At 35.7% G+C, this 12,569-nt stretch overlaps 1 protein-coding gene across 11 annotated transcripts in view; it reads right to left on the bottom strand.

Annotated features, from left to right (window-relative positions):
* DOCK9 (dedicator of cytokinesis 9) overlaps positions 1-12,569 on the bottom strand; it is a 136,463-nt gene that overhangs the window by 50,391 nt on the left and 73,503 nt on the right. For all 11 annotated transcript variants that reach the window (XM_068928500.1, XM_068928520.1, XM_068928527.1 and 8 more), the window contains exons 16-27: positions 12,094-12,173; positions 11,826-12,013; positions 11,635-11,700; positions 10,472-10,564; positions 10,058-10,181; positions 9,574-9,695; positions 8,361-8,447; positions 7,646-7,735; positions 2,927-3,042; positions 2,715-2,784; positions 2,457-2,582; positions 2,256-2,327 (exon numbers count right to left, since the gene is read on the bottom strand). In XM_068928500.1, the coding sequence (XP_068784601.1) occupies positions 2,256-2,327; positions 2,457-2,582; positions 2,715-2,784; positions 2,927-3,042; positions 7,646-7,735; positions 8,361-8,447; positions 9,574-9,695; positions 10,058-10,181; positions 10,472-10,564; positions 11,635-11,700; positions 11,826-12,013; positions 12,094-12,173 (1,234 nt within the window). The remainder of the gene's footprint in view (positions 1-2,255; positions 2,328-2,456; positions 2,583-2,714; positions 2,785-2,926; positions 3,043-7,645; positions 7,736-8,360; positions 8,448-9,573; positions 9,696-10,057; positions 10,182-10,471; positions 10,565-11,634; positions 11,701-11,825; positions 12,014-12,093; positions 12,174-12,569) is intronic.

Below are 12,569 nucleotides of genomic sequence, written 5' to 3'. Positions count from 1 at the left end.
ATTTAAAGAAAGCATGAAATTTCATTATTTCTACATCAATCTCCAAGAAATATAAACATACCTTGAATTTTCTCCTGCCTACATCTTTCGGCTATTTTAAAGAAAAACCTAAAATTACATATAACAACCCTTGAAAATTGATCTCAGGAGATTACAGCACATAATTTACAGCATTTGTAAATTTTGATTTACAGCTTGCTGTAAATCAAAAAATTTGAGGCCATTAGGTCTTACCTACTGGTTATTACAACTAAAAAACAAAGTTAATGCCTTCTCTTATAGTAACTTAAGTCTCCTAGACATCAAGGAGATGAGGTTCTTTTTGAGGAGTAGTAATGATCGTGCCACCCCAGCTCACGTACCCCTCATATCGTCCTAACACCGGCTAACCAAACCTGTAAGAGGCACCTGCAACTGACACAATATTCCATCGCCAAGTTTTTTCCCCTGAAAGCCAAATCTTGTTATATTGAATTCATTCTTCAGATATAGGTGCTGGTGCTCTCCAAATACAATTTACTATTAAGATGACACGGGTCACTAATAATTCATTGGCTTTGAGATACAGGCCTTTTAAGCAAATGACTCAGTATAGCACTTGTGGAAAAAAAAAAAACAACCAACTAGTAGTAATGTGAAGGCTCACCTCACCAACAGAACTATATCGTACTACACAGGAGATGCCGACTATGGGAGACGATGCTTAATCCTGGACGCTGGTTGAGTCATTCTGAGAAGCTGTGTTTGTTTTTTGTTTGTTTACACAGACTTCTACTTTTAAAAAATTATATTCTACTGACTTATTTAATCCACCATCTGATCTCAATTTAAAAACATAATCACTACTGTAAGGAAGTTATAATTAAATTAAGGAAATTGGTTTGCATGATAGCAAGTTAGTGGTTTCTTTGAAGTTTTTTTAAACCAGTATGCCGTTTCCAAACTTGTGAGGATTTCTGCAGGTTTGTTAAAATCAGGAAAAACATAAACTCTGTTTACCCAAGAGTATCACCTACCAAATCCAACGGCAAACATCCTCAAGATAGACAAGTTTCACAAACACTGTGTTCTGAAAAAAACATACTAATAGCATGTCAAAGCCTGACTTTTCAGCAAGCTACCAACCTATTTCTAGATTAAACAGTCTATAAACAGTAGGTGAAAGTTTATGTCAGTGCATGAGAATATATCAACTCAGTTTTGCACAAAAACATCCCTTCTCTGACAACAATTGTCTAACTCGTTTTTAAAAAAAGTCTCCTGGTAAAGGTATCGGAATTTCACCAGAAAGTGTGTTCCAGGACTAGTGTCAAAGTAAGAGCAGAGTTTTGATTAAAAACAAAAATTTATCTTTTTTGTAACAGAAGGGACATCACTGTCCTCTTCATGACGTTTTAAGTGAAGATAATTTTAGCCTTATGTATAAACGCAACTCTACTGATCATACAACAGCAGAACAATATTAAGTGTAGCACTCTATACCTTTTTTTCCTGATCATTTTCCAATAAACTGTTTTTCCCCGTATACTTCAGACTTTTCTAAATACATAGTGAAAATATCAATAAGGATTTCAGATCACCTGACTTACTCCTTGATATGTTACTGAGCGAGGAGTATGTTGTATACTTGAGACTTTACTTCTAAGAATTGCTTTAGAGCAGGAGTAAACAAACCATACTTGTCTTGCCATAAGCCAAGCTGGTAGAAAAATGTCTGGATTTAAAATATTAGTATTTCCCCTCCAGCATAGGAAATAACAGAGAATTAAATTTTGATACTTCTTATTGCAAACAGAAAGACTGCAAACCACATTATTCATTTTTCTTACTCAATATCACAACTAAAGAGCTGCTCAGGAAAAAGATCACATATTTTTGGATATCTACATCAAAGGCCACAATGCTGCCTGTTGCTCCCAGCTGCACTGTTCTATAACTACAAAGAAAACTTACTAAAAGGGGCCGACGATTTATACAGGCTGCTCTACTGTCCAGATTTTAATGAGTTGCTATCCTTTTATAATAACATTCTGTCTAGCCCTATAGATTTTTCTGACATTTCACCTTATTTCTCCTGCTGCTTTGTTTGTAAGAAAGTGAGGGAAAGCAAAGTTATTGAATACAAATCATTACTATATGTATATAACTTTTCCTTCTAATTTCCATATATGCAATAAAAATACGTGACTAGAGAAAGAAGACGTTGTGCAAACTTCTTTTTTTTTTTTTTTTTTTTTTTGCAAAAGTGAACATACCTTCACTTTGGAGTTTTCTATCAGATGCTGAGCCATTGATTTTATCAGAACTTCAAAGAAAAACCATGAATACTGCAGAAAAAATAAAATATTCTGTAAAAACACCACATGCATTCAATGACTATTTCAACACTGTTAGTTCATAATCTTCGGTTCTGACTGGTTATGAACGTCCAGGAAAAAGTGTAGTTCAATATATACCTTAAGTAGCTTGTTGCTTGTAAGAAAGTCAGCAGATGGCTTTAGAATTGTGGTCATGGACTTGGTCAACTCTTCATGTACAGTCTTATATTCAGAAGCAATATAAGGTTCAGCTTTATAAGCATACTTGGGTAGAAGAAAACAGAACATAATTTGAGATTACGACATAATACAAAAGTAGTGAAATTAAACAAACGTAACTCAGTTTAAACATACTGTTTTTGGAGAAAAAAAAATGTTTCATTTACTTTTGCGTACCTTGACATATGACCTCAAGTAGCTATCCAAGCCTTCTTCATGACACTGAGCTACAATATGGATAATGACTCTAAATAAGAGTTACAAACAAAAACCAGGTAAGTATGTAGAAGAACAGTATGATTACTATAACGAAAAATGTTACTCAGTTACAGATTTATGTCATCATTCAGTCACCATTTCAACTCTACAAAGCACTTAAAATTCTTCACCTTGTCACATTGACTGCAACCTCCTCTTGAGCAGCTCTAGTGAGAACTCTAAATAACTGGTTTAGGACAGTTGGCAGGAAAGCTATCATCACATGGCCTTCCATAGCATGAAGGCTCTAAAAGAAAGAAGCAGTAGTACTGTCACACCCTTGATACAATGGCAATTAATTCACAAGTTCTGAAACAATAAAATTTACTTCAAGTTTTTTTCCACAAAATGCTGTTTGCTTTTTTTGCTGTTATTATCTCAAATACAATTGCATAGAAGGCAAGAGTTTTCAATAAAAATGTTTGGTAAATGTTTTCTACATTTAGGTAATGCAAGCCATAAAAATTAGGTTTCATTAAAAGGATTTTAGAAAACAGTTATTTGTATTTTTCTATTGCATTGCATACTAGGTCATGTTTCAATGAAAAGAACATCTGTGCATACCACAAGTTGGAAAACTAATACAATTCAGTATACTTATTTCATCCATGAACGAAATCCGTTTATCCCATCCATTTATCTAAAGGAACCTCCGCAAAAAAATACAGATTACTTACCTGTGATATTTGCAATATTGGTTAAATTCAACTGCAAAACAATCAACTAATGTTAAAAAAAAGAATGGAGTGTATTAAAATTCCTAACTACCTAATGCTCGGAATTACACTGTTAATTACTAGTAACTCAACTTCTTCAACATATATTGTCCATCTTTATTTTCACAGAGTGGATTCTGGAGTACCACTAATCCTTGAGAGCACAGAGACTTTTTCCCACAGTACCTATAGGAAAGGTATCACCTGGAATTCCTTTGCATTCCACCATATGTAAAAAACGTTACAGACATAGGCAGTGCATGCCATTTGATCCTCCATTGTTTTGGGCCACAAAACCCCCTGGAGCTAAAGGAGGTTTGAAGAAAGAAAAAAAGAAACAAGCATGTTTGCTGAACACGCATGCAGGCAACACATTTCATACAATTCCAGTTTGTATTAAGTAGATGTTGTCTTTCGATGTTTGCCTGTACGAACATTCACACTATTTGGGACTTCAAACAGCCCTTCCTCTTACGTGTTTTTAGTTTTTTGAAGTAAATGGCAACCATACTCTATTGCATCTTTTCAATAAGCCTCTAATACCAGAACACTGGGTAAACATGCAAATGGAACTCCAAGCTGTGGCTTTGTCCAGGATGCAGACATTTTTGGTAAGGGGACTGCTTTAGTTAGGACCCTGCCAGAAATGGGTTTGTAACAAGTTCTGATGTCTCTGAACATTCAGTTACACTGACAGAAATAGCTGTGCTCTTTAATCTCTCAGGCAGCAAACTACGGGCAAATACCTCAACTTATGAGATGCTGAGAGATGCTTAGGCTCATGAAAAATGAAAGAAAGCATCCCAACTTCTTGACTCAGGTGAATCTCAGAAAATATTTAATTAGAAATATCAGATGGTGCTTACACAAAATCTGTTAAGGAGGGAAAGAGGAGACAGAATACAAAATGAGAGAGCAGCTGATACTTGTGAGGAACCGTCATCAGTGAAATGAGATGTTGATTTTTGAAGAATATTAGCTCACAGACTGGCTAAGTCTGGCACAGTTAGGTATCAGCCAGCACATGGAAGGTAAACTCTTCAGTATGTAGGAGAAATAAAAAGTATTTGAGCCCCTGGGAAGCCTAGCTAAACAGAAATTTGGCCCACTGGAAATGAGACTAGTAATAATTTGCCTTTGACACAGAGGGTGGCATTTGTCTTCCTTTGCCTTTAAGTGAGGCAATAAAACCAATATGGTGTGTTAATCTATCGGCATGGAACACGTCCATACCGTGTGATAAAAATGTTTTTATGTCTGATGACAAGCAAGAGTTTTAAAATACACTCTGTGGTTGCATTATTCTGATCTAGGGATTTTGACAAGACATGAGGTCTTGTCAGTGAACCTGAAGATATTGCTAACGTGGAACTGATATAAATATAAATAAAGTAAGTGTTAAGGGAAAGGAATAAGGTATCTAAATCTATTAGAGAACATATGAACATATATGACTGAAGCAAATTATGTGATTTGGGAGTAATGTGAGGAACTGTTCTTTCAAGCTTCCCCCAAAATTATACTTTAACCTCTGATGTTCATACTGTTCTACCACATAACAAGGATCGTTACTGTCATGTGTTCAGTTCTAGCAAAGTGTTACATTCGATGGTGAGTAGGTAGCAAGATAAGTCTCAGAATGCCGTATTAGCACCAGGAAGAAAATCTATGATTGAATCAGTGTAAAATAAAATACAGCTCGGAAACATAAGAAACAGTGGGATTTCTCAAAGCACTCTGATTCCCAAACTGACTGAGGGTTGCTTACAATTCCAGCTCCTGAAGTAAGAATTAGCCAACTGTCCACATAAAGTCCAGGGCTGTCCCATTCCTCACAATATGAACAGCCACTGCTACTAAGATCTCGATAAAGAGATTCTCCCTAGTGTGCAACCTGGAAGGATTTTTAATAGCAGAGATTCAGACTTGTCACGGATGCACAGATTTTAGTAGCAGTGATTCCTTTTATTTAACACATGACTGTTTCACATTGCCAGACCAACTGCTTTACATTTCAGCCCCAGCCAACGTAAATTCTGGTTTTGTGCTCAAACTGATTAATAAAAGGCATTCAGCTTCCTCAGGTCCAACATGCGAAACAATCCTTCTCTTCTTGATACCAGAACATGTACCATTTTCTCTGGCCCATAAAGTAACAGGAAGGCTATCATCCTTTAAAAAAAAAGGATGGAAATGACGCTGAAAGTTATAAAGTGCTTGAAGTAACAGGTCACACTCCAAGACCCCTAATTCGTGATGACAGATACTTGGCGCATACTGACTCTCTTATATGGAGAGAAAAAGGAGAGGCTAAGTTCAGTGATGAAGCCTCAGTCTCCTAACTCATTCCAAAAGCATGAGCAGAGGACAAGAAGGTAAAGCTACACCAGTGAGAAAAAATGCTCTGCATGCCTAGATTTATAAAAAGCTGGGTGACTCCTTTGTTGCTATTTTGATGGAACACAGGAAGAAATGGAGTACTGACTGTTAAACCCCTCATCAGAAAAGTACAAACAGTAGAAACGGACAGGTAAAGAGGTTCCTTCTTTCAAATAGGAATCTCAGATAGGATCTGCAAGACAAGACTGCAATCTCCCAGAAATATTACAGGGGAAGGATGCCATATTCCATCTGGCCTCAAGATGAAACACTCTGAACCAGTGGGTCTTTTCCTCTTCTGTCTCGAACGGAGAGATTCCTTCAGGACAGGAACCACATACACACAGTAAGAAAGACTCAATGTTTTAAGAAGTATCATAATGCCAGAGGATTCACCAGTGTGATATCAGGGCGGAATTCTGCACAAAAGCTCCAGCTTCAGCAGGAGCCTATTGATACCGCGGAGTATGCTTTTAAGGCCCAAACACTACCAGGCTTAGTGCTAATGTCATATATTTGGGAACTATTTGGTGCAATTACTGCAGCAGAAAGCAGCAGAGATAAGGATGGCTCCACATCTAAAAACATCAAGGAACTCAAAACAGATCTTTGAAGTGGGAAACACAGAGAAATGTCATTTCATATCAAAACAGGAATATCAGCAACAGAAACCTAAGCAAAAGGAATCTCCAGTGACTCATTCTAAGCAATCATGGGGGATGATGAAATTCAGCTACAGTGTTATTTGCTCTTTGCCTTACCCTTTTGACGTGAAGCTACCATGGCCAAAACCCTTTCTAAGGGGTTGTACTGCTGTTATACACTTTACCAGCACCTTTTGGGGACTGGAAGATTTCAGAATGATAAGGACAAATAGAAGAATGAGACACAAGACTGTCAGTAAAAAAAAAAAAAAAAATCAACCAAAAACCCAGCAAAATCAAAAATAAAAAAACCACAACCAACCAAACAAAAAAGCTCACTATTTCCAAATAGAATTATTCTGACTTCTGGCTGCCAATGTGCAGCATCCTTTTTTGTACTAAAGAGGATCACAGAACTCTTGGGGAATGGAAGATGACTTAGAATTTTGGTTGTGACATAACAAAGACCAGGAAGCACGTCCAGTTCAAAAGTATGCCTCATTCAGTATTTAATTCTTACTTGAATGTCCTGAGTAGACAGTCTGTTTTTATGAATTGATGGTACTGAATTACATCAATAAACTCTGTTGTACCTAAGAAAATCAGGAGTTACTTGTAATACCTTATATGGATTTTAAGGTGACTGAACCTTGGCTCCCATATTAAAAATCTGGCCTACCTGCCTAAGATGACATTACTATGCAAACCACACACTCCAGTCTTGAGGGAGAACTGCAGACATGACAATGATGACCTATGTGAAATCTATATTATTCATACTTCAATACTTCAACAAGCAATGCATTACCAGTCAACAGCAATCATTCCTCACCATTACCATGTGCAGTCTGATTTGTTAGCGTGATGCACTTGGCCACTAGAGTACTGAAATCATCACCCATACGGTTGACCGATAGTGTCTCGTTATCTCCTCGTACTGTTTTGCTTTCGTCTTATTATTTCCATCACAAATTATTCAGGGCAGGGACCATCTTTTTGTTCTTGCTATAGTGTATAATCCAAAAATGAGACCTAGACAATAGCTCAAGGTCCTATGTTTTAAAAAAGTATAAACAAACAATAAAATCTGTTATTCACTGCCATTTTATACCTTAAGATATTTTACAAGATCAGTTCCCAGTGCACGAGCTCCGGACTCTGTTTTCTGACAGTATTGAAAAAAATTATGCAAGTGCTGATCCTATCAAAGACAAAAAGAATCACAAATTAAGCAGTCTCTGACATTTCTACTCATAATCCAAAACTGAATGCATACAATACAGGAGAAAATGCATATGTGTGCATATATTCAATTTTCAAAAATAACTGAAGTGTGCCACTCTGAAGAATAACTTAGTTTACAAGTAACATTGATCTCTTCTACCCATATGAAAAATTTCCAGTGATTCTGAAAACTGATTATACAAAGATTACCTATATTCTTTCACACCAACTGACACGCAGAAAATAACGATACAAACATTGGTTATCCCCACTGATCACGTGATGTGTACTATGAGCAACTACAACAGGACTCAGTGTTTTGTAGACATGCCATTAAACAGTTTTCAGAAAACTATGATCTCTCACCTAACAGGAAGGAAGGCTCAAATTAGAATGGTTGATGACAAAAGGCTCACGTTTTGAATAGCTTTTATGTCAGATCTGCTACCTTTTTTGATGCGAAGGATGGATACCATGCACAGTGCCCAAGAAAGTAAGACAGCAGCATAATGAGTGGGAGTTTGAGAATTGTATATACATGTTCTAAACATACATTATTCCTAAAATTTTTTATTCCTAATTTCATTTGTTTTGTAACTTACCTGAGTATACACAGTTGACACTAGATGAGTGGATATTTTTAACAGCTGTTTGCCTCCGTCTACCCATTTAATTTCAGGACCAGAATGCTGCACACACACACACAAAAAGCAAAATAATGTATCCAAATATATGAATAAAACAGTGCTTTGTTTATAGTACCAGAAACAATGCTTTTATGCTTTGTTTTCTTAACAGGTTGAGGAAACGTGTGCAATGAATAAAAGGTCCAGCACTACTAAAAGCATTTACGAAGCTTAAAAACGGCCAGTAACAGAACTAGTAGTTCTATAGAACTAATCAGCTTGGTCCTACCCTCTTAACCACAGGAATGAGCAGAGATGAAAGCCATGGTAAGAGTCATAAAAAAAATAAGTATAGTTACAATATGAGAAGATTAAAGGTGTGAAGGAGACGATGGATGAAAAGCTTACATCAGAGGTTTTTTTTAAAAAAGGGGCGGTGGCGCAGAAACAGAGCAGCAACTCCAGCTGTTGATTTTGGGCCTCCTTCTCCAAAACGAGTCAATTTTCTCTCCTCATTTCATCCTCTTAGTCAAATCCCCTATCACATTTTATCTTTTCTATCCTCCTTGGTTTTATTAATATAATTTTGCAAACCTTCTGCTTTGAAAAATACAGTCATAATGTTACTAGCTCCAGATACAGTATAAAGACGACAAAAATCTCGATGCAAGAATAAGACTTTTTCAGGGCTTACTGAAAGAAGACAGCATGAAATGCTAAAAAAAAAAAAAAAGTTCAGTAAAGGCCTTCAGATTATTTGCATGTCTTCTTAAACTGAAAATAGCTGAATATATTTTAAAAATTGCTTATAACATTTAGTTAGTTATTTTTAGAAAAATTGAAACGAAAACACTTCCTTAATACATCAGGTATGTAATAGAAGAAATAACTACTTAACACTTAATAACTTAAATGAAAAGCTGTATTAGGACAGTTGATTCAAACTCTTGTAAAGGTTAGAATTTAGTCATAAGTTTTGTCTCCAATGTGTATTTGGGTTTGTTTGTTTGTTTCCTCTAAATCGGTTTCGTAACTTCCACAAAGCATTCCAATTCAACCACGTAAGAAAATTTTTCCACTAGAAAACTGACTTAGAATTTTTGTTAGAACTGGGGAATCACAACTGTCCCTCCTCTCCATATCTTTTTTTTTTTTTTTTGAAAGATTAGAGCAATTTTATATAACATACCTTTCCAACCCCTACTTCTTGATAACTAAGATAGCCTGATGGAAGATTAGCTGACACTGGGATGTGTTGCTCATTTGTCACCACTCTTCCATCCTTTATTAGCGGAAGCCAAGAAAAGCCAACTATGAAACATGAGAAGAAAGTCATTTTAAGTATATTATGACTCTTAATATAAACCCAAATGAAAGTCTTCCTGTACATTTCTGATATACAATTCATAAACCAGAAAGCGCTACTGTAAGGGCCAAACAATTTGAACATACACAATTACAAATACTTAAAAAGGCAAATAAATTGTCTCTGCAAGGTTAACAAAACATATATTTGTCAGACATTAAAAAGCAATTTAAGATTGAAAAATATTAAATTAAAAGAAATACTTAGCATAACGTAATTTGAAAGCATTTTACAGATCAGTTCGACAGGATCATACTTTATAAAACCTCCCCAACAGTTCCTGCAAGCAAAGCATTAGGAGACAAACCTTGCGTTTCAACAACATCTTTCTTCTTTGTACTCCCTTTGCTTGAATTATCACAGCTAACGTGGTAGAAGGTGAACAACAAATGATGTTTTTCATGTAACTGAGTTGGCAATTCTATTTTAATCTGAAAGGCAAAGAATCAGAGTCTTTGTCTTCAGTTAGAACAGCGGCATATGGTTGCACAGATTGACTTAAGCAACATCTAGTTTCTATGTCACTTGAAGCAAAATATAAGAATAACTGTAATACAGAGTTTACAAAAACGTACTTACAGTGGAAAAAAGGGTCTGACCAGTCAAATTATCATCAATAACTTTACAGTCTTCAAACCTTTTGTGGTATTTTTCAATATTCAAATATTCAAATATTCAAAATATTTAGCACAAAAAAATGGATCTCACAAAGGTAGCTTACCTCATCATAAAACTCTGGATTTTGGTGGTGATGTAAAACAGCAGCAAATGCACTTCTAGTAAATACTGGTCCACCTGGCCTACCATAGATGCACTAATAAAAGGAAAAAAGAAAAACAAAAGACTATGAACCTTATTTACTTTCAGCTTAGAATCTGTTTCACCTAGAACTTAAAATATTTTAACTTGCGTTACATGCTTAAATAAGAATGAATTTTTTGTAGTGCAATTTTTGTAGATCAAAGACACACTGGCTTTCAAAAACATCACAGATTTAACACGGATATAAACAGTGACTAAAAGCTAAAATTGTGAGTAATCTGTTCATCTCCTGTCAACTGTGGAATTTACGTAAGTGTATCATTAAAAAGCAAAATAACTAATTTTAGAGATGTAGATAAGATGCAGAACTGGCATATCCACAGTTTGGTTGAAGAACCGACAGCTCCTTTGAGAAAAACGGCCTACTGAAAGTAAATAAAGGGACTTCAGAGAGGTGTCTAGAAGCTATCTGTGTCTGTGTTGCCCTCATACTCTAAATATTACTAGAACTGCGAGGTCTTGCTTTTAATTCCCAGCATGCTAAAAGCAACCCCTGCCCCCTAAAAAACCCCAAACATCCCGAAACAAAACCCCAAAACAAAAACTTGAAGTACGAACCACACTAGAAACAAAACCTAGTTCCTTTGCACAGGCAGAAGATTACATCAGCAGTAGTCTGCTTTTTGCTGTGCAGTAGAGCGGACATTGTGGTTTCCTCGGAGGATTCCTATGCATTTTTCTACTTCTTTTCTTTCAGGTACCTTTACTTCCATTTCATTGTGGTAGGTCAGGAATAAATACAGAGCTCTACAGTTGGTCTAAAGCTTTATTGTTTTAATTTCTTAACAATTTTTCCTATGCAGCAGGCATAAGCCACCTTTGTTTGCAAGAAGTTTATTCTTGCAATTTTTGTTCATATAAAGAAAAAAATCACTCTGAGGGTTCTTTAGTAACCTTTTACTTTAAGAACAAGCAAGTCATTTAAAAGCTACTCCTACACCAAATGCAAAGGAATAACAGAAAGTTGCTATCCCAAACCAGATAAATTAATCAAATATTACCATGCTACTTAGCAAATTGTCAACTATTTTCTCTAACCAGTCACCAAAATCAAAGACTAACCTTTAGAGGCAGAGAATCCTCTTCGTCAGAATCCTTGAACTCAATGCATACTGCAATATTTCTAGCCTAAAGCGGTTTTTAGAAACAAAATTCCACACACTTAATTAGAATGATTATCACAGAAATAGAATATGCAAATCAATCTTATCCAAACTGCAGAAGAGAAGAACGTACTGTTTTCCCATACTCACCTTTGCAAATGACTTCTGACTGTCATATTTCAGGTGCTTTGGATAAACATAAAGATGATTGTTGTAGATGGTGAAAGGCTGAGTATGTTTTGGTATACAGGGAACAAATTCCTCTATTTCAAACGTTATTAGTGTCTTGGCACTGTTTTCAAATTGTTTCATGGGAATGTACGATGAGTTAACATAATCTGAAAATATATTAAAAACCAATAAAAAACTGAAGAGAAAAAGCTTGTATGTCTACTTAACACTGTTTGTTTATACTTACTTGGAAAATCTGGTGACACGTTATCAATTGTAACATCCAGATTTCCTAAAATAACAGGAAGCTTGGCCATCTTTTCAGGTCTATAGGAAGCAAAAAAAAATCCGAAAGTCAGGCTAAATGCAAACTGCCAGAGAAAAAAGATAATAGGAAACAGAAGCAACACTAATATCCTGAAATAGGATTATGAGAGGAAAGGTGGTTTGGGGGAGGAAAACTGATCTGGTCTGGCTTTTTTTGCAAGATTCAGAGTTTTCTTTTCTTTTAATTCCAACAAGAAATAGAATAACCTAAGGCTTTATTCACAAGTGTGAAAGAAGTTAAGGAAATGCATGATGTTTTTCTTTAAATCAAAGTGAAAAACTTCATTAAAGATAAGTTTTGGTTGCTTTGCAGTAATTCAAAACCTTTTGCAGCACGGAGAGGAGCTATAATTAAGATTTTTACATCTCAGAGGCCTGTAACAGGGCAAATTTGGG

This window comes from Struthio camelus, chromosome 1 (genome assembly GCF_040807025.1).
Source record: "Struthio camelus isolate bStrCam1 chromosome 1, bStrCam1.hap1, whole genome shotgun sequence".
Classification (NCBI taxonomy): Eukaryota; Metazoa; Chordata; class Aves; order Struthioniformes; family Struthionidae; genus Struthio; species Struthio camelus.
This window is presented reverse-complemented; position numbering and strand designations above follow the sequence as displayed.